Source organism: Salmo trutta, chromosome 18, assembly GCF_901001165.1.
Source record: "Salmo trutta chromosome 18, fSalTru1.1, whole genome shotgun sequence".
NCBI classification, from domain to species: Eukaryota; Metazoa; Chordata; class Actinopteri; order Salmoniformes; family Salmonidae; genus Salmo; species Salmo trutta.
In genome coordinates this window covers 58914364-58936837 of record NC_042974.1, presented here as the reverse complement: position 1 = coordinate 58936837, position 22474 = coordinate 58914364, and the positions used below count along the sequence as shown (strand labels likewise).

Here is a 22474-nt window from a genome sequence, read left to right as displayed (position 1 = left end):
TAATCTAACTGCACTGTCCGATTTACAATAGGCTTTACAGCGAAAGCATGCCACGCGATTGTTTGAGGACGGCGCCCCACATCACAATATTTTTCCACCAAATTCACAAATAGCAATTAAATATTCACTTACTTTTTTGAAAATCTTCCTTTGATTTGTCATCTAAAGGGTCCCAGCTACAATATGTAGTGTCGTTTTGTTAGATAAAATCCGTCTTTATATCCCAAAAAGTCAATTTAGTTGGCACCATCGATTTGAGTAATCCACTCGTTCAACATACAGAGAAAGGAATCCAAAAAGCTACTGCTAAACTTTGTTAAAACAGGTCAAAATATGTTTCTATTTAATCCTCAGGTACCCTAAAATGTAATTAAACTATAATATTTCATACAGAAAGAAGTATGTTCAACAGGAAAATGATATTAGCAGGTGTGCATCATCTTCGTCGCGTGTGCACAGACTGATTTCCAAGTCTGTATCCAGTACTAAAACTCATAATTCTTCCTTGTTTGGGAAGAAACAAGCCTGAAACCTTGAACAAAGACTACTGACATCCAGTGGAAGCCATAGGAATTGCATACTGGGAGCTAGATTACATTTTTTCCCTATACGTTCTAATGGAAGAGCATTGGCTTTCAAAGAAAAAAAAACAATTATGGTTGGTTTTTCTTTGGATTTTCTCCTACCATATCTATTGTGTTATAGTCTCCTACATTATTGTAACATTTCTACAAACTCCCAAGTGTTTTCTTTCCCCTTGTACCAATTATATGCATATCCTGGCTTCAAGGCCTGAGCAAGTTTAGGCCCTGAAGCCAGGCAGTTACTTTGGTCATGTCAATCAGGCGGAAATTGAGAAAAATAGACCCTAGCCTGAAGAAGATTTATTAAGAAAATGACTAAAAACAAATCCCAGTGGATTGATAAGGAATTGAAAAATGGTATGGTTGAGAGGGATGAGGCAAAAGGAATGGCAAATAAATCTGGGTGCACAAACGATTGGCAAATGCACTGTAAATTGAGAGATCATGTGACTAAACTGAATAAAAAGAAGAAACTACACTATGAAACAAAGATGCATGACATAAAGAATGATAGTAAAAAGCTTTGGTGCACCTTCAATTAAATTTTGGGAAAAAAGGCAAACTCAGCTCCACCATTCATTGAATCAGATGACTCATTCATCACAAAACCGACTGATATTGCCAACTACTTCAAAGACTAGCAAACTTAGGCATGACATACCAGCAAAAAACGCTGACACTACACATCCAAGTATATCTGCCAAAATTATGAAAGACCAAAATAAAAAAAATTGCATAAAAAAACTTTTGCATATATATTTGTTTATTAGATATTTTTTTACAAATGTGTATTTTTACCGCTTTTTCTTCCCAATTTCGTGATATCCAATTGGTAGTTAGTCTTCTCCCATCGATGCAACACCCGTACGGACTCGGGAAAGGCGTAGGTCGAGAGCCATGCGTCCTCCGAAACACGACCCTGCAAAGCCACACTGCTCGCTTAACACGGAAGCCAACCGCACCGATGTGTCGGAGGAAACACCGTCCAGTTGGCAACCGTGGTCAGCTTGCAGGTGCCCGGCCTGCCACAAGGAGTTGCTAGAGTGCAATGGGACAAGGAAATCCCGGCCGACCAAACCCTCCCCTAATGCGGACAACACTAGGCCAATTGTGCGCCGCCTCATGGGTCTCCCGTTCACGGCCGGCTGTGACACAGCCTGGGATCGAACCCGGGTCTGTAGTGACGCCTCAAGCGCCTTAGACCGCTGCGCCACTCGGGAGGCCCTATTTTTGCATATTTTTGATACTGAATTTTATCAGATTTTCAACCAAAACGAAATATTAGACAAAGGGAATCTAAGTGAACAAATAACACAACAATGACATACAGTACTTATTTCATTTATTTCATACAGAAAGTTATGCAACACCCAATGCCCCTGTGTGAAAAAAGTAATTTCCCCCTTACACTCAATAACTGGTTGTGCCACCTTTAGCTGCAATGACTCCAAACAAATGGTTCATGTAGTTGTTTATCAGTCTCTCACGTCGCTGTGGAGGAATTTTGGCCCACTCTCCCATGCAGAACTCAGCGACGTGTGGGTTTTCAAGCATGAACTGCTTGTTTCAATTCCTGCCACAACATCTCAATTGCAATTAGGTCTGGACTTTGACTAGGCCATTCCAAAATGTCAAATGTGTTGCTTTTTAGCCATTTTCATGTATACTTGATTATGTGTTTTGGATCATTGTCTTGCTCCATGACCCAGCTGCGCTTCAGCTCACGTACGGATGTCCTGACATTCTCCTGTAGAATTCTCTGATACAGAGCAGAATTCATGGTTCCTTCTATTAAGGTAAGTCATCCAGGTCCTGAGGCAGCCAAGCATCCCCAAACCATCACACTACCACCACCATGCTTGACCTTTGGTATGAGGTTCTTACTGTGGAATGCAGTGTTTGGTTTTCATCAGGCATAATGGGACCCATATCGTCCAAAAAGTTATACTTTTGAATCATCTGTCCAGGTGCTTTTTGGCAAACTTCAGTCAACCTTTTGGACGACATGGGTCTCATTATGCCTGGCGAAAACCAACCACTGCATTCCACAGGAAAAACCAACAGTCAAGCATAGTAGTGTGGTGGTTTGGGGAGGCTTTGTTGCCTCAGGACCTGGACGACTTGCCTTAATAGAAGGAACCATGAATGCTGCTCTGTGATAGAGAATTCTACAGGAGAATGACAGGCCATCCGTATCTGAGCTGAAGCTGAAGCGCAGCTGGGACATTCAGGAAGACAATGATCCAAAATACAAAATCAAATCTACATGCAAATGGCTAAAAAGCAAAATGGCCTAGTCAAAGTCCAGACTTAATCCCAATTGAGATGTTGTGGCAGGACTTGAAACGAGCAGTTCATGCTTGAAAACCCACAAATGTCGCTGAGTTACAGCAGTTCTGCATGGAAGAGTGGGCCAAAATTCCTCCACATCGATGGGAGAGACTGATCAACAAATACAGGAAGCGTTTGGTTGGAGTCATTGCACCTAAAGATGGCACAACCAGTTATTGAGAGTAATGGGGCAATTACTTTTTCCACACAGGGGAATTGGATGTTGCATAACTTTGTTAATTAAATAAATAAAACAAGTATATATTTTTTTGTAAACTCAGGTTCCCTTTATCTAATATTTGGTTTTGGTTGAAGATTTGATAACATTCAGTATCAAAAATAGAGAAAATCAGGAAAGGGGGCAAATACTTTTTCACGGCACTAGTGTTTCAGACTTGGAATTTGCAGCCTCTAATGTGTGCCACTGATGCTGTTGTTTAAACTTGTTCTGATATCTGTTGAAGAGGCAAAGATCAGGGTAGAAGCACAAATGGACAAGGTTTCGCATGAAGGTTTATACTATTAAAATTGTAACTTTTTTTATAGTCAGTTACACATTGTGTCTGGGGAACTCAATGGATTGACTTGAACTTCACATGAACAAAAATACTATCAAATGTATAGCCAAGGAATATTTAGAGTGAGTGAGTTTTGTTTGTGTGCACGTTCTTTGATCTCTGAAGTGCTCAATGGTGACCATCATTGACGGAATTTACCATATAATAGACCACATATTACATATATAACCAGTCTGTCATTACAACACAACCTGCAACGCTGTCTCTTCAGAGGTCCAATCACAATACCCCTTATTTTCTAGCTGGTCCAATGATTTTGTGCAATGTTGCACATTCCACCAGGCGATGTGTATGTGATGTAGAAGCCATGCACTAACTTCACTTAAAAATATCCCTTTTTATTACTATCATATTGTAGAAGGATGTACTTACGGGAACCTTTTTATTTATTTTGAAGGTCCTGTCTTTATTAACCATATTTTTTCATTAAAAGGTACTTTGATCTCTTAATGCAGTTGCATATGTATTCAGTATCTTATAATACATTTCAGTAATGCAGTCAGTATGGTAATACATATGTTATTACAAAGAAGTCTGACTACAAGTCACCAATGCTCTTCAAGGGACTCTGAAGTGCCTGGTAAATGAAGGATAATTAGCTGTTTTCCCTCGTTCCCTTTACACAATATCTAATCAAAATGCAATGGGCTTTTTTGTTTGTAAAGACCTTGCTTTTTTTATATGGTTTTTAGTTCGAAATTGTTTTTAGTTTTTTATAAAGGCTATGTGCTCACACTTAGGCCTGTTTTTGAGTCCGCTTCAGCTAATGGCCACAGTAACCACAATGTATACAAGTTGCTACCAATAAAGTTTCATGTGTTTTTGAACAAGGTGTCTCGTCTTTCTAATTTCTGTGTTACATAGAACTCACTCTGATTTTCCCCATACATGTTCAAGTTGTGAAACTGATGTGCAACACGTTTTGCATGTACACTTAGAAGAAAAGGTGCTATCTAGAACTTAAAAGGGTTATTTGGCTGTCCCCATAGGAGAACCCTTTTTGGTTCCAGGTTAGAACCCTTTTGGGTTTCATGTAGAACCCTTTCCACACAGGGTTCTACATGGAACCCAAAAGGGTTATTCTACCTGAAACCAAAAAGGGTTCTCCGATGGGGACAGCCGAAGAACCCTTCTGGAACCCTTTTCTCTAATAGTGTATGGTTGTGATACAATGGAGTGCTTTTCTGTACAAAAATAAGTACACTAGTGTTGTGGAGATGCCACACTGGTTGTGTACATGTTTTGTGCAGACTAACCCTCCACTGTGTAACAAAAATATCAGTTGTGCCACAACCATTGTGTCAAATGTGTTGTACATGAGTTGACCAACATGAATATATGTGAACAGGGCCATGTAGACTGGAGAGATTGGAGATACTGAAGAGCCAGCAGTGTAAGGAACTTTGAAGAAGTTAAATAAAGATTGTTTGACAAATGCCCCTCTGAGGCTTTAGGGACGTGTCATTGTAGGCCTGTATTCTGTGGGTCTATAGAGCTGTTGTGTGTTTACATGAATGGACGGTCACACAGGATCGAGGCAACAGGATCTTGGGCTGACGCATAACTTCAGACAGAACTTCACAGCCCCATTATGTTGCTACCTCTTCCTAGGAGAGAGCTTTAAAAAACATGTAATGAGAGCCTAAGCAGTGTATGGTCCAGTCTGTTAACGTACAGTACCAGTCAAAAGTTTGGACACACGTACTCATTCAAGGGTTTTTCTTTATTTTTACTATTTTCTACATTGTAGAATAATAGTGAAGACATCAAAACTATGAAATAACATATATGGAATCATGTAGTAAACAAATGAGTGTTAAACAAATCAAAATATATCTTATATTTCATATTCTTCAAAGTAGCCACCCTTTGCCTTGATGACAGCTTTGAACACTCTTGGTATTCTGTCAACCAGCTTCATGAGGTAGTCACCTGTAATGGATTTCAATTAACAGGTGTGCCTTGTTAAACATTCCTTTGTGGAATTTATTTCCTTCTTATTGCGTTTGAGCCAATCAGTTGTATTGTGACAAGGTAGTGGTGGTATACAGAAGATAGCCCTATTTGGTAAAAGACCAAGTCCATATTATGGCAAGAACAGCTCAAATAAACAAAGAGAAATGAGAGTCCATCATTACTTTAAGACATAAAGGTCAGTCAATACGGAACATTTCAAGAACTTGTAAAGTTTCTTCAAGTGGAGTCGCAAAACCCATCAAGCGCTATGATGAAACTGACTCTCATGAGGACCACCACAGGAAAGGAAGGCCCAGAGTTACCTCTGCTGTAGAGGATATGTTCATTAGAGTTAACTGCACCTTAGATTGCAGCCCAAATAAATGCTTCACATAGTTCAAGTAACAGACATATGTCAACATCAACTGTTCAGAGGAGACTGCGTGAATCAGGCCTTCAAGGTCGAATTACTGCCAAAAAATACTACTAAAGGACACCAATAATAAGAAGAGACTTACTTGGGCCAAGAAACACGAGCAATGGACATTAGACTGCTGGAAATCTGTCCTTTGGTCTGATGAGTCCAGATTTGAGATTTTTGGTTCCAACCGCCGTGTCTTTGTGAGACACAGAGTAGGTGAACGGATGATCTCCACATGTGTGGTTCCCACCGTGAAGCATGGAGGAGGTGTGATGGTGTGGGGGTGCTTTGCTGGTGACACTGTCTGTGATTTATTTACAATTTAAGGCACACTTAACCAGCATGGCTACCAAAGCATTCTGCAGCGATATGCCATTCTATCTGGTTTGCGCTTAATGGGACTATCATTTATTTTTCAACAGGACAATGAACCAACACACCTCCAGGCTGTGTAAGGGCTATTTGACCAAGAAGGAGAGTGATGGAGTGCTGCATCAGATGACCTGGCCACCACAATCACACGACCTCAACCTAATTGAGATGGTTTGGGATGAGTTGGACTGCAGATTGAAGGAAAAGCAGCCAACAAGTGCTCAGCATTGTAGGAACACCTTCAAGACTGTTGTAAAAGCATTCCTCCTGAAGCTGGTTGAGAGAATGCCAAGAGTGTGCAAAGCTGTATCGTCTGTATACCACCCCTACCTTGTCACAATACAACTGATTGTCTCAAACGCATTTATAAGGAAAGAAATTCCACAAATTAACTTTTAGCAATGCCTTTCCACCTGTTAATTGAAATGCATTCATGTGACTACCACATGTAAGCTGGTTGAGAGAATACCAAGAGTGTGTAAAGCTACCATCAAGGCAAAGCGTGGCGACTTTGAAGAATCTAAAATATATTTGGATTTGTTTAACACTTTTTTTGGTTACTACATGATTCCATATGTGTTATTTCATAGTTTTGATGTCTTCACTATTATTCTACAATGTAGAAAATATAGAAAAACCCTTGAATGATTGAATGAGTAGGTGTGTCCAAACTTTATCCTCAAAAAATAAAAAAATCTGTGGGGGGGGGGGGGGGGGGGGGACTGATATGTGAGAGCTAGTTGGACTTATACTTACAAATAATTTTTTCCATTGAGTATTTGCAAAGGTATAGAGGATATTTAGGTGTAATACTGTGATCCTACTGTGCTCCCAATATTCTGTTGCCTTTGATATGTAGGCCTTCTGCTTATCGTTAATGATGTCATTGATCCTTGATTGGCCTGATTTATTCTACAACGATCTACTGGGCTTGTTGTCCATGGCCCTTGATTGAAGGTGATTTGTTTAAGGAGGAGTATTAATTACCTCTAATATGTAAAATTATAACATTTTATTACTAAGTATTTAACAACATCCAATGTCGCTCATTCTAACAAAAATATACCAAAATGATTTAGGCTATTACCATCAGATAAAGTATTTATCAAAATTTGGAACATGTAATGTTCAAATTCAATCTGCTTTTGAATTATTTTCTAAATGTGATATTTTAGATAGTACCACCATTTATTTAGCTATGATAAATGTAGTAAATTCTAAGACCCACTATCCTGTTCTTAGGCACAACACGTTTTATCGTCTATAACACGTTTATTATACTATTATTACTATACCCCTTAATTTACTGTCTTGATACAAATTAAATACTATGCTGCTTTGAGGGCATGCATGTTTTTATATTTCAATATCTCAACGCATGACCACATTGACGTCGTGTACAGCGCAACCATTTTGGTATTTATTCTAATAACATGCTATATTGACCAATGGTAGCGCTACTGAGATCCTAATCGGCCAATCCGTAGACAACGCTTTGACTCGCCAAATAAGGAGAGACAACTCCATAAAAGGAAACATTGTATCTCTTTATAAGGAGGAAAGTAGTTCTTGGGTTGTAATTTTAGTCCACTATCTGATACATTATTTCAAAAGGCATCAGGTCTGTGTGCAAATGCAGGGCTAAAATTCTAATATTGCGTGATATTCGATTGAATATTTGCAGCGTTTGTGCATTGAAGGCGGAAACCGATGACACTTGAAGCGTTTAAGGTGTGAACTACATGACATGGCGGAGTAATAACTAATGCGCTCTACGCTTTTTCCTTTTTGAGAAATTGCTCTGAGTTTTGGAAATAGAGGAGGTTGAGCCAAGCTGTAACCGGGCTGAAGAGTCCTAGGGGTAGCGTCACTTTTGAAAGTTTACGCCAATTTCGCCATGTCCTCATTTTCGCAGTTTGTTTACCTTTTTGGTGGTTGGGTTGCATGAGCTGTGCCGTAATTTTACTAACACACGCGCTCCAGCAGTCGGCTGGCGATTTCAGAGACCGGGTCCTCTAAATAGAATGTTACCAAGCCAGGCTGGATCAGCACCATCTGGAAACGGATCAGCGTCTGTCAGTGGTAACACAGGTCACGGTTCTGTGGTTATTGGGAGTGGAATTCGCCCCATGTTGGTCAGAGCAGTGCAGACGACAACTGGGGTCAGCGACAGCACCGGTGCGGTTGGGATGTTGGGGGGCAACGGTCCCGAAGTGGGTCCAAGAGGTGGGGCAAGACCAGTGAGCGGGACGGGACTGACGACTCTACAGACCGCCGGCCAGGGAGGCATCGGAAGTCTGAACACGGGAGTTGGGGTTCACGGAGGCAACCGGTACGACCCGGACAAAAAGTGTGCGCCCATGGGGTGCAGTGGGTCAGACGCTGATTCGGACTCGGGGGATGATGACGACATGATGGGATCAATCAGAGACAACAGAAGAGGTGTAAAGCGGGAGAGACTGGAGATGGAGGCTGCGGTGACAGGGCAGGGGACTGGGGTACCACCGGGGGCTTATGGTTTAGTCCCCGGAGGTGTTGCTGGCGCAAAGCCGGGGAAGAAGACACGTGGACGTGTAAAGATAAAAATGGAATTTATCGACAACAAGTTGAGGCGATACACAACTTTTAGCAAGAGGAAGACTGGCATAATGAAGAAGGTGAGCAATCACAGTGAAAATTCCAGCTGTTGCATCTCTCTCATCACACGTGACACTCAGGTGTGATGGGACACTCAGTAGCCTAGTGTGTCCACTCCAAAATGTTACTTGTTCATGCATCATTTTGCATAGTCTATATACAGGCTGAAACGAATGCCTGCAAAATCGTGTAAATGATCCTTACAAGCCAGAACGTTGAATAAAATTATATTTGAACTTACTTCCGGGTGTCTGTGTGGTTTGTCCTTCGGCTGCTTAACATTTTGACTAAATATCCACAAGAAAGTAGGCTATTGTTTTACCAACATTTTGAAGAGCACCAGGTATAATTAGGTTAATATTGGATATTCGGTTCGCTCAAATAGCTATTGAACCAAGCGCTTCATGACAATGAATCAGTAGAGGATGGAGAACAATTGATGTGAATTTTAAATGTTTAATTTGGATTTCAATTTTATATAAAAAAGTTAATTGTTCTTCAGCCTCCCCTGATTCAGAATATAATGTTCATTGTCGATTTATCCAAAATGAAACTAATTTTACCTCGTTGTGGAACTGAACCATATCTACAGGCACTCTAAAAAGTCTAGTAAACAATACTTTCCTGTGGATATTTTATCTCAAATTTCAAGCAGCTGAAGGACAAACCACACCGTCAACCGGTAGAGTAAGTTAAAAGGCTATATTATTAAACATTCTGGCTTGTAAGGAACATTTACGCCACAGGAGGTTGGTGGCACCTTAATTGGGGAGGATGGCTTGTGGTAATGGCTGGAGTGGAATGGTATCAAAGACACGGTTTCCATTCTATTCGCTCCGTTCCAGACATTATTATGAGCCGTCCTCCTCCTCAGCAGCCTCTACTGATTTAAATGATTTTGCAGACATTAGTTTCAAGCTGTGTGTATACTAGGCTTGGGCGGTATCCAGATTGTCATGTCAACCATGTGCCATCCTGGGATATTCTGTAATACCGGCACTGAACACAAGGGGCACAACAAGTACATATAAAATCCCATAGCACTCTCTGAAAAACTGTTTGCAGGGCAGACATCCCAGCTCATAAAGTAACTTATAAATACTACTGACAGTTTGCTGCACACACAAAACAAATATTAGACCGCAAGTCTCTTGATCTGGTTGGGGGGATTCTCTGCTGTTACCAAGAAGAGCTTGATTGCAAGAAGCTAACCACTTAGCTAGCTAGATAACTAATTACTAAGTTAGCAAACCAAATGCACAACTGTAGAGCATTTAGCACATTTTAGACAGTTAATAGTTATAAGATTAGGGATGTCATGACATCAAACGTTCAGCCTGCTGCACAGACCCTATGGACGCTATCCCATAATGACAGTAAAAACATGTTTTTATACATTTTTGCACATTTATTGAAAATGAAGTACAGAAATATCAAATTTACATACAGTACCAGTCAAAAGTTTGGACACACCCACTCATTCAAGGGTTTTTCTTTATTTTGAGTATTTTCTACATTATAGAATAATAGTGAAGACATCAAAACTATGAAATAACACATGGAATCATGTAGTAACCAAAAAAGTGTTAAATAAATCTAAATATATTTGAGATTATTCAAAGTCGCCACCCTTTGCCTTGATGGCAGCTTTGCACACTCTTGGGATTCTCTCAACCAGCTTCATGAGGAATGCTTTTCCAACAGTCTTGAAGGAGTTCCCACATATGCTGAGCACTTGTTGGCTGCTTTTCCTTCACTCTGCGGTCCAACCCATCCCAACCATCTCAATTGGGTTGAGGTCGGGTGATTGTGGAGGCCAGGTCATCTGATGCAGCACCAACACTCTCCTTTGTCAAATACACAACCTGGAGGTGTTTTGGGTCATTGTCCTGTTGGAAAAACAAATGATAGGCTCACTAAGCGCAAACCAGATGGGATGGTGGCCAATTCAATTGTTTGGGCATGATTTTAGAAATAAACACTTGCCTATATAAGGTCTCACAGTTGGCAGTGCATGTCAGAGAAGAAACTATACCATTCTCTGAGATATAATTGTGATGAGGCATATATATGTGGAATGGTATAAAACATCATTCGTAAATTGAAAAAAATATGGAACTACCCAGACTTTGCCTAGAGCTGAAAGTCCGACCAAACTGATTAACTGGTCAGGGAGGTGACCAATGACCACTCTGACAGAACTACAGAGTTCTTCTCTGAGATGGGAGAACCTGCCAGAAGGACAAGAGTCTCTACAGAGAATGGCCAGATGAAGGACACTCCTGAGAAAAAGGCACATGATAGCACATCTGGAGTTTGCAAAAAGGCACATGAAAGACTCGGATCATAAGGCGACAGGACAATGACCCCAAGCATACAGCCAAAGCAATGCTGGAATTGCTTCAGAACAAGAATGTGAAAGTCCTCAAGTGGCCTAGCCAAAGCCCAGACTTGAATCCCATTGAACCTCTGTGGAAAGACTTGAAGATTGTTATTCATGCCGCTCCCCATCTAACTTAACAGAGCTTGAGAAAATCTGCAAGGAAGAATGAGAGAGAATCTCTAAATCCAGATGTGCAAAGCTGATACAGACACCCAAGATGACTCAAATCTTTAATCGCAGCCAAATGTGCTTCTACAAAGTATTGTCTCAGGGGTGTGAATACATATGTAAATTAGATTTCTTTATTTATATTTTTAAAAGCATGTTTTCACATTGTCAATACAGGGTATTATGTGTAGATGGGTGAGGGGGAAAAATGTAGTTAATCCATTTTGAATTCAGACTAACACAATGTGGAATAAGTCAAGAGTAGGGTTGCAAAGAGTCTGAACATTTCTGCAATTTTTCCATGGGAAGTTGAGCCCTGAAATTTTGGGAATTTTGCTTAAATTCATCAAAAAAGTTATCTTATAACAGTGAACCTTTTTTTGTGGGATACACAAGGCAATTCTAGGTCTTGTGACATATTTTGGTTAAACTGTCCCCAATTAAATGGTATTGCAACCCTCTGTATGCATAGTGCATTCTTCCATCACATGTACAGCTGATTCAAGGTCTTGCACACTAATGAGATGCTATGGAGCCCACACTACTATACTGTCTGAGCCAAGGACTACATGCTTTCTGGTAAGTTTTGATTACAATACTGGGTGGGGTGAATATATTTTATGACATACATTATTTTTTTGTTAACTAGTAAATAGTAGCCTACAGCAAAGTGTTTTTTAAATAATTTCTAACTTGTTAACATTTCTGCTAGTTAGTTTTTGCTACCATGTGGGTTTTGGCTTGCTTGAGCCTGCTAACTGAGTGTTAATTCACCTGTTTCCATACACGTTTCATTTTAAAACATTTATCTTACAAAGGAGTTGTTTAATCTAACCGCTTAACTATTTATCTGTACATGGAATTGTATATATTTTTCCCCCCCTCATTCTTTCCCCCTAATCTTCACAGGAAAATGCCACGGGCACTATCTGATGTGTGGAGACATTTCACTGCAGCCAATGTAGAAGGAAAAGCTGTGTACGTTTGCAAATACTGTGCCAAATCATATGTGAAGAATGCAACAAAGATGCAGAATCATCTGGCCAAGTGCCTAAAGTTCCCTCAGTATTGAAAGAGATTTTCTGAATGTTCTTCGCACAGCATACACCCCTCCAACCAGACATGTTTTATCTACTCATTTGCTGGATGCAGAGTTCAGCAGAGTTTAAGTGAAGCAAATCATAGAGAAAGCAGACTGTATTACAATCATCTCTGATGGGTGGTCAAATGTTTGTGGCCAAGAAATAATTAACGACATCATCTCCACCCCTCAACCAGTATTCTAGAAGAGCACAGACACAATGTACAACATATACACCGGTCTCTACATTGCAGATGAGATGAAGGCAGTCATGACCTTGGACCACAGTAGGTATTTGCACTGGTGACAGACAATGCTGCGAACATGAAGGCTGCTTGGTCTAAAGTGGAGGAGTCCTACCCTCACATCACAACCATTGGCTGTGCTGCTCATGCATTGAATCTGCTCCTCAAGGACATCATGGCACTGAAAACAATAGATACACTCTACAAGAGAGCCAAGGAAATGGTTAGGTATGTGAAGGGTCATCAAGTTATAGCAGCAATCTACTTCACCAAGCAAAGTGAGAAGAATAAGAGCACCACATTGAAGCTGCCCAGCAACACCCGTTGAGGTGGTGTTGTCATCATGTTTGACAGTCTCCTGGAGGGGAAGGAGTCTCCAAGAATTGGCCATATCAGTCTGCCGATATGGACAGCCCCATCAAGAGGATCCTCCTAGATGATGTATTTTGGGAGAGTGGTATTGAGGGAGACAATGCCATCCCGTCTGATGTTCAGACTCTGCTTGCAGATGTAAGAGAAGAAATCCATACTTCCCTGTCCACTTCACTGTTGCTCCAAGCAGAGGAAACTGCAGCTCTGAAATACATCAAAAAGCGTGAAGACTTCTGCCTGAAGCCCATACATGCCGCAGCGTACATGTTGGACCCCAAGTATGCTGGCGAGAGCATCCTGTCTGGTGCAGAGATCAACAAGGCCTATGGTGTCATCACTACTGTGTCTCGCCCACCTTGGCCTGGATGCGGTCAAGGTTCTTGACAGTCTGGCGAAGTACACTTCCAAGCAAGGGCTATATATCTCATCTCATCTCATCAGCCACCTGGTGGAAGTGAGTTTGTGGATCTGAGGCTCTTTCCCCTGTTGCCTCCATCATCCTCCAAATCCCACCAACATCAGCCGCCTCAGAGCGCAACTGGTCCTTGTTTGGGAACACACACACCAAAGCACGCAACAGGCTGACCAATACAAGGGTTGAAAAATTGGTGACTATCTGGGCAAATTTGAGGCTTTTTGAGCCTGACAACAAGCCATCCACAACAAGGTTGGAAAGTGACAGTGAAGATGAGGCCTCAGAGTCTGATGTTCAAGAGGTGAACAATTAGAGGTCCAGGGAGAAGACATGTAAGCCTGAGAGGAAGACAATCAAAGCTTTAGATTCTAGATTATCATTTTACAGATGTATGTTGAAAATGTTATTGTGAGATGCGACGAAATCATCCCATGTTAAAAGTAATTAAAGTTAAATTTGTAACTAAGTTGTTTTGTTTTATTTCTATTGGCAATATTAAATCATTTGCAATTATGTCCACTGATAAGGTGAAAGGTTTATGTTTCTGTCTTCATATGATATGGTAAATATATCCAATGCAAAAAACATTTACATTTTAAATGGTATTAATAACAATTTGCATATGTTTCTGTTAATTCCCATGGAAAATTTCCACCTCTGACTATTCCCCAAAATGTGCAACCCTAGTCAAGAGGTATGAATACTTTCTGGAAGCCCCTGTATATTACGCTACTTTCCATGAAGCGGACATTTTTACAGAAGCGGACATTTTGATCACATCGAATTGGGGAAGTGGTTATCCTTTTTACCTCATATTCGTGATGTTAGTATAAAAGTTTATAGTCAACATAGTGACACAATCAATTGCTTAAAATTGATCAATGTATTTGGTTTTGTAGTTTTGAGTTGATCAAATGGTACTGGATAATTCTGGAGGGAGGTCTATCTATAAAAGTCATTGGCCACACACCAATACAGAGTTGACAGTCAAACTATCACTTAAATAGCAGCTAACTGTTGTCACTTTTAATATCCTGTGGCGGTTCGTGATTCATTGAAGTTGACTAACAACATATTTTTTTCCCTTTTCTATGATGGCAGCCTCCCGAAATCAACGTCCGCCATTCCAAAATATAGATGGAAGCCTTCAACACATTTTCAGCTAACCAACCATGTATAGGTTATTTCAAGTTTCCGTGTGGCCTTTGAATCATTTTAGTTTAAACAGCGCTACACCCCAAATGTTTGCACACTGTACTGTTGATTTCTGCATAATATCAATGGAAGTGATTTAACAAAAGTGTTGGGTTACACTTACCACATTGGCGACCCACTTGAATCAAAATGCAACACCTCAAAATGTAGCTTGCTGTCTTATACAAATTGTCCTCTAACCAGTGATGTACAAAAATACTTTGAAGCACTTTAAATGATGTCTGCGTGTTGTAGTGTTCCCTTGGATATCCATTAATAAATAAATAAAAAAATAAGATTGTGCTGTCCGATTTGCTTATTATAAGCAATTTGAAATGATTTATACTTTTTGATACTTAAGTATATTTTTGCAATTACATTTACTTTTGATACTTAGGTATTTTTCTGGGTGACTTTCACTTTTACTTGAGGCATTTTCTATGAAGGTATCTTAATTTTAGTCAAGTATGACAATTGGGTACTTTTTCCACCACTGCCAGATTCCGTGTGGTTTTTGAGCTGTGTTAGTTTTAACACCGCCCCCCGCAATTTGATTTCAATGTGATAATCGATAAGAGTGATTGACAAAAGTGTTGCGCTCCTCTTTCAGTTTTGGTGACCCCTGTATCAAAATGCAACATTCTAAAATCTAGCTAACAAGCAATATGATTACTATTAATTGCACATGTGTAGGTTGTTGTCAACAGGAAGCAGCGACCGCATCAATTTATATTCTTAAGTTAAAAATGAACTTTCAACATTGAATTTCCAATGATATTGTACTTAATCAGGTAAAACACTTCTGAATGAGCTCAAAAACGTGTTGTGATTTTATTTTGATATACCAGAAATCACCAAAACTGGTTTGCCCTGCCTAATAAGATATCTAGCTGGCAAATATTTAGCTGTGAATTCCATACTGTAACTAGATCAGTGTGTGTGTGTGTGTGGTGCACAACAGTGAGTGAGTTACTCATAAGGCTCTGGTCTCTCGTCGTTGTGTGCGTGTAAACAAACGTGACTAGGGACTATCTCTAAGCCTCATAATGTGACTGTTGAAATAAAGAACGTGATCTGCTTTATCTCCTAAAGTATTGCACAAGTTGACTGCAGGTATTTAATTTAAAAGTAGCTACAAATATTCAAATGTATTTAAAAAAAACTTCAAAACCAGCCCGTGGCTATTTCCAAGTACCCCGGTATACTGCCCAAGCCTTGTGTGGGTGGGTGAGTGTGTGTATATACCAATTAATTGTGTGTGTGTGTGTGTTACAGCCTGATTAATCAGACTAGATGTTGCATTGCTTGATGTATATGGGGCATCATCAAGTCCTGTGAGTCTGTAAAACTCCTGAGTGGCGCAGTGGTCTAGGGCACTGCATCTCAGTGCAATAGGCGTCACTGCAGTCCCTGGTTCGAATCAAGACTGCATCACATCCGGCTGTGATTGGGAGTCCCATAGAGTGGCGCACAATTGGCCCAGCATCGTCCGGGGTAGGCCGTGATTGTAAATAAGAATTTGTTCTTACATGACATGCGTAGTTAAAGGTAAAAAAAAACATGCACCTATAGCAGGGATCATCAACTAGATTTAGCTGCGTGCCATTTAAAAAATTAAAACATTCAAGAGCGCATGGTTAGGGGGCTGGAACATAAATACAAATCATTTGTAGACTGCAAATTGACTGCAAGAAGCTCAAACGGATATAATTTAATCATTTCAAACTTTGCTTCCATTTGTATACGATCACATCTCTCTATTATGCATGGAAATATTTTGGAATAGATTTCAAAAATTATAATCACTTAGAGCTTGTTTTTAGTCTTATGTCCAACAATTAAAAAAATATATTTTTTGGGTGAGCTGCCGCCGCCGCCAGTTGGGGAGCCCTGACCTATAGGCTACACCAACACTGACCAAGAATGTCATCATGAGGTAGACTTCAACTTCCCTGTACAATATCCTTCCCTTGTGTCACTTTGACTTATATATTATTTAACCCGTGGAAGGCCCAATTCAACCCAAAATCCCACACAATTTGCCATAATCTGATGTAATAAGACTCGCAGACATAATGTGTAAAGAACCAAGTGGGACATGCCATCTCTGTCCTGGCACTGAGTGACTGGAAGTCACAACATTCATGTCTGGCTTTGTGTTTTAAATAGACTAGAGCAACTGACATTCCTATTTCTAACCACAACGTCACCTCCACTATACATCTCTGTGTCCTGTAGGCATAGTTGCAGTCACACACTTCTAAATTTAGAATTATTATATTTTTAGCAAACTATTTTCAATGTAAATGTTTTGCACATTTTCAAAGAGCAGTTTCTGCTCAGTATGTTTTAATGTTTCTCATTCAACCTTTTAAAGTAAGTATTTGTATTTATTATGGATCCCCATTAGCTTAAAAGTGTGTGAACCAAAGCAGCAGTCACTCTTCCTGGGGTCCAGCAAAATTAAGGCAGTTTATACAATTTTAAAAACATTACAATACATTCACAGATTTCACAACACACTGTGTGCCATCAGGGCCCTACTCCACCACTACCACATATCTACAGTACTAAATCCATGTGTATGTATGTTATCGTGTGTATGTTATTGTGTGTGTATGCATGTGTCTGTGCCAATATTTGTGTTGCTTCACAGTCCCCGCTGTTCCATAAGGTGTTTTTAATTTTTTTAATCTGTTTTTAAATCTAATTTTACTGCTGGCATGAGTTACTTGATGTGGAATAGAGTTCCGTGTAGTCATGGCTCTATGTAGTACTGTGTGCCTCCCATAGTCTGTTCTGGACTTGGGGACTGTGAAGATACCTCTTGTGGCATGTCGTGGGGTATGCATGCGTGTCCGAGCTGTGTGCCAGTAGTTTAGACAGACAGCTTGGTGCATTCAACATGTCAATACCTCTCATAAATATAAGTAGTGATGAAGTCAATCTCTCCTCCACTTTCAGCCAGGAGAGATTGACATGCATACTATTAATATTAGCTCTCTGTGTACATCCAAGGGCCAGCCGTGCTGCCCTGTTCTGAGCCAATTGCAATTTTCCTAAGTCCTTTTTTGTGGCACCTGACCACGCAACTGAACAGTAGTCAAGGTGCGAAAAAATTGGGGCCTGTAGGACCTGCCTTGTTGATAGTGTTAAGGCAGAGCATGGCTTTATTATAGACATACTTCTCTCCATCTTAGCTACTACTGCATCAATAAGTTTTGACCATGACATCTTACAATCTAGGGTTACTCCAAGCAGTTTAGTCAACTTGCTCAATTTCCACATTATTTATTACAAGATTTAGTTGAGGTTTAGGGTTTAGTGAGTGTTTTTGTTCCAAATACAATGCTTTTAGTTTTAGAAATATTTAGGGCAAACTTATTCCTTGCTACCCACTCTGAAACTAAGTGCAGCTCTTTGTTGAGTGTTGTAGTCATTTCATTCGCAGTAGTAGCTGACGTGTATAGTGTTGAGTCATCCGCATACATAGACACTCTGGCTTTAGTCAGTCAGTGGCATGTTGTTAGTAAAAATTTAAAAATGCAAGGGGCCTAAACAGCTACCCTGGGGAATTCTATGCTCGTTAATGTCAAAAGCTGCACTGAAGTCGAACAAGACAGCCCACACAATCATTTACCGTAAATTTCTCTCAGCCAATCATCAGTCATTTGTGTAAGTGCTGTGCTTGTTGAGTGTCCTTCCCTATAAGCATACTGAAATTCTGTTTGTCAATTTGTTTACTGTGCATTGTATCTGGTCAAACTGTTTGTATTTTTTCCAGAAGTTTACTAAGGGTTGGTAACATTTGTTGATTTCTAGGCATACTGGAAGGAGAGCGAGTGCACAAAAATTGTGGCAGAAAGTTATGTTTAACAAGCTCGTCTATGTTTCATTACATTTTTTAAAAGTTTTTGGTGTATTTACCGATGACCTGTATAGGTCTGGAAAAATACATCAGTTATTGTCTCTTCTTTTTTTACTCTCCCTGTAAATCGTTATCTATGCAACATGGATTATGTTGCTATGTCTCTTCTCATGGAGGCTTCCCCGTTCAGAGGTAAAATTTAGCATTTTGTGCGCTGCAGGAGCTGTATTTACTACACGCTCTTCCAGGACAATGTGGACCAACTGGAGTTCAAATGCAACAATTGTTTACCCACAGAGGACTATAGAGAAAAAGTTGCCACTATTAACAAATAGATTTAAGAACTTGCAAAATCTACTGGGGAAAGCACCCCCGCCTACCTTCTCCTCTATTCCACAGTCTGGACGATGTGCTGAGAGTATCACCGCCATGTCAACACTCATTCACTACATGGCCAATGCCTTCCAGGGACCCCTCGCCAAAGAAATCTCCCACTTCCCTGGAAAATTAAGCAGGACTGTCGCTTCTGATGGATTTAGTGGATGATACTGTCACCATTCCTGCTGTCCAACCATGGAAGCATGTCATCTGCGGTAGGCCAAATGGATGGAAGCAGCCTGTGGCGAGTGGGGCTTCTTTGGCGTTGGGAGCCTTACCCAAATCCAGTTGTCAAACAGCTTCGTCCTCTTGGCTTTGGAGGTTCCAGCGCCACCGGCCCCTATCCTGACTCCTTCCCAGGGAGATTCTGACCCGGATTCTACCTTGGAGTCAGATCACTGGACCTTGAGGGTGACTGATGCACCGGTTCCTCTGTCAGCCACAATGGGTTTTGCGGCCGGCACGAGGTGAAAAAACTACCGGATCTCCACTGCCATCTCTTCCTACCGTTTTATGCCAGAACATGGAGGCTGTCGCGGTCGTAATCCATGTGCGATCTAATGACATTAGGATGGCTAGCTCAGAATGTCTGAATCTGGATTTTATAGAACTGATTGGAACTCTGAAAGACTGAAATAAATAAATAAATTAAAATCAAATTATTTCAGGCCCAGTGCCATCACTGAGTCGTGGCAGCGAAAGATTCAGTAGGTTGCTGGCACTACATGACTGGCTATGAGTCTACTGTAGTTCTTTTGGAGTTACTTTTCAAATCAAATTTATTTATATAGCCCTTCTTACATCAGCTGATATCTCAAAGTGCTGTACAGAAACCCAGCCTAAAACCCCAAAAAACTCCCTAGAAAGACCAAAACCTAGGAAGAAACCTAGAGAGGAACCAGGCTATGAGGGGTGGCCAGTCCTCTTCTGGTTGTGCTGGGTGGAGATTATAACAGAACATGGCCAAGATGTTCAAATGTTCATAAATGACCAGCATGGTCAAATAATAATAATCATAGTAGTTGTCGAGGGTGCAACAAGTCAGCAACTCAAGAGTAAGTGTCAGTTGGCTTTTTCATAGCCAATCATTGAGAGTATCTCTACCACTCCTGCTGTCTCTAGAGTGTTGAAAACAGTAGGTCTGGGACAGGTAGCACGTCCGGTGAACAGGTCAGGGTTCCATAGCCGCAGGCAGAACAGTTGAAACTGGAGCAGCAGCACGGCCAGGTGGACTGGGGACAGCAAGGAGTCATCATGCCAGGTAGTCCTGAGGCATGGTCCAAGGGCTCAGGTCCTCCAAGAGAGAGAGAATTAGAGAGAGCATATTTAAATTCACACAGGACACTGGATAAGACAAGAGAAATACTCCAGATGTAACAGACTGACCCTAGCCCCCCGACACAAACTACTGCAGCATAAATACTGGAGGCTGAGACAGGAGGGGTCAGGAGACACCGTGGCCCCATCCGATGATACCCCCGGACAGTGCCAAACAGGCAGGATATAACCCCACCCACTTTGCCAAAGCACAACCCCCACACCACTAGAGGGATATCTCCAACCACCAACTTACCACCCTGAGATAAGGCCGAGTATAGCCCACAAAGATCTCCGCTACGGCACAACCCAAGGTGGGGCGCCAACCCAGACAGGAAGATCACGTCAGTGACTCAACCCACTCAAGTGACGCACCCCTCCCAGGGACGGCATGGAAGAACACCAGTAAGCCAGTGACTCAGCCCCAGTAATAGGGTTAGAGGCAGAGAATCCCAGTGGAGAGACAGCAAGGACGGTTCGTTGCTCCAGAGCCTTTCCGTTCACCTTCACACTCCTGGGCCAGACTACACTTAATCATAGGACCTACTGAAGAGATTAGTCTTCAGTAAAGACTTAAAGGTGGATAAAATACTTTTGTGGATAACTTTGACACCTTTTGGAAACAGAAGATGTTCTATAGAGAGGATAGGGTCCATCCAAATCATCTTGGTGCCTGGACCCTGTCTTTTCATTTTAAGGTTGCGCTGAGACATTGACTTATCAACACCCCAAGTCCCACTTTGGTAATCCCAACCATACATTCTTAGTATTATCATCATATTGAAGGTCTGCAACAAGTAACCATCATTGATACTTGTTTTAACCCACAACCTCGTGGCATCGACCCAATGGTACAGTTATAGACAATCTTGTATATACTGTATACCAATTCAAGCTATCCCTATAGTATTTTCAAATAAGTGGTTAACTACTGAGCATAGTTCGAGGCATAGGCCCAATAGTTCACTTCTAGGCAATCTTGTATCTATTCCAATTCAAGCCAACCATGGTATTTTCTATTAGGGGGGTTATCTGTTGAACATGGCATGTTTGTATTAGAATCTCAATTTGATCTGAAATCCTGCAGTTAGGGCTGTGGCGGTCACAATTTTGTCAGCCGGTGATTGTCACGCAAATAACTGTCGGTCTCACAGTAATTGACCATTTTTTATTAATATAAACACATTTAGCATCTCCTGGCTTCCACTCACAGCCTACAAGCCACTGATGCAGACCTTTTGGAACGTCTACATTTTAAAGCGTCTAAATCCATGGGATATAGTCTACACCTTCACAATAAATCCCTGATTTATTTTAGAAGGGTCTAAAGAAACACCATGATATGGAGAAAATGTAGTCCATTTCAGAAGAACAGAATAGCATACCCTTAGTTGTCCTGATCTGGCTATGCCATATGGCTGTGGGCTACACTAGTTCATTTAGTAGACAAGATTTGCTTAGAATTCCGTGGCATTATTTTATACTATGAAGAATTCAATTGAACAAAGCTGAATAAAATAGAAAGGATATTTTCTCCAAACGATTTGAGTGGTTAACAAAGACATAGGTACTCCTATATGCTTAATTTAGAGTTATTACTGTAACTTTAGTTGTTCTACAAATGTTGGGCTGTATGTTTTGATTTTTAATCTATTGTAAAGTTGCATGATGCGACAAATGATTATTTTAAAAAAGTTGCTTGAAAAGCATGAGCTCTGCTTTGTTTTATTGCGCAGGCTGTACACACTTCCTCAGTCTCTCATTCACAATTTGAGAAGCACTTGATAATGCCTCGAATTTCCCGGCGGCATCCCCTTTGTGTGGCCATAATGCACCCTAAAAAATCCATGCCCTTTACAACCCTACTCCCTGCTCCCTGAGTACTGCACATCTCACTCACACGGCTCTCCATCAAGTGATCGGGTCTTTCTCACAGGCTACAAGTGAAGACCGACACATCGGGGACGCAACTACGCACATCCTTATCCAATTCCAAGGTGCATATTGAAGATATTGGAAGAACTGTCCACATTTACGTTTTGTCAGCCAACAAGATGAGTAGGCCTAACGAACAGCAAAAGCACTAGCCTTTGTCAATGTACTTTCCACCATAGTACAAAAGTTGAGCTGTTCGAAATAAATATTCCCAAACAGTCTGGGACAGTTGTGAGATG

The 22474-nt window shown here is 40.8% G+C and overlaps 1 protein-coding gene across 5 annotated transcripts in view; it reads left to right on the top strand.

Moving 5' to 3' along the window:
• Positions 1-7775: 7775 nt before the first annotated feature.
• Positions 7776-22474, top strand: part of LOC115153612 (serum response factor) — a 59919-nt gene continuing 45220 nt past the window's right edge. For 2 of the 5 annotated variants that reach the window (XM_029699237.1, XM_029699233.1), the window contains exon 1: positions 7778-8899. In XM_029699237.1, coding sequence (XP_029555097.1) covers positions 8267-8899 — 633 coding nt within the window. In that variant the 5' untranslated portion in view covers positions 7778-8266. Of the gene's footprint in view, positions 8900-22474 lie in introns of all 5 variants that reach the window. The other 3 variants (XM_029699234.1, XM_029699236.1, XM_029699235.1) reach the window with 3 other exon arrangements.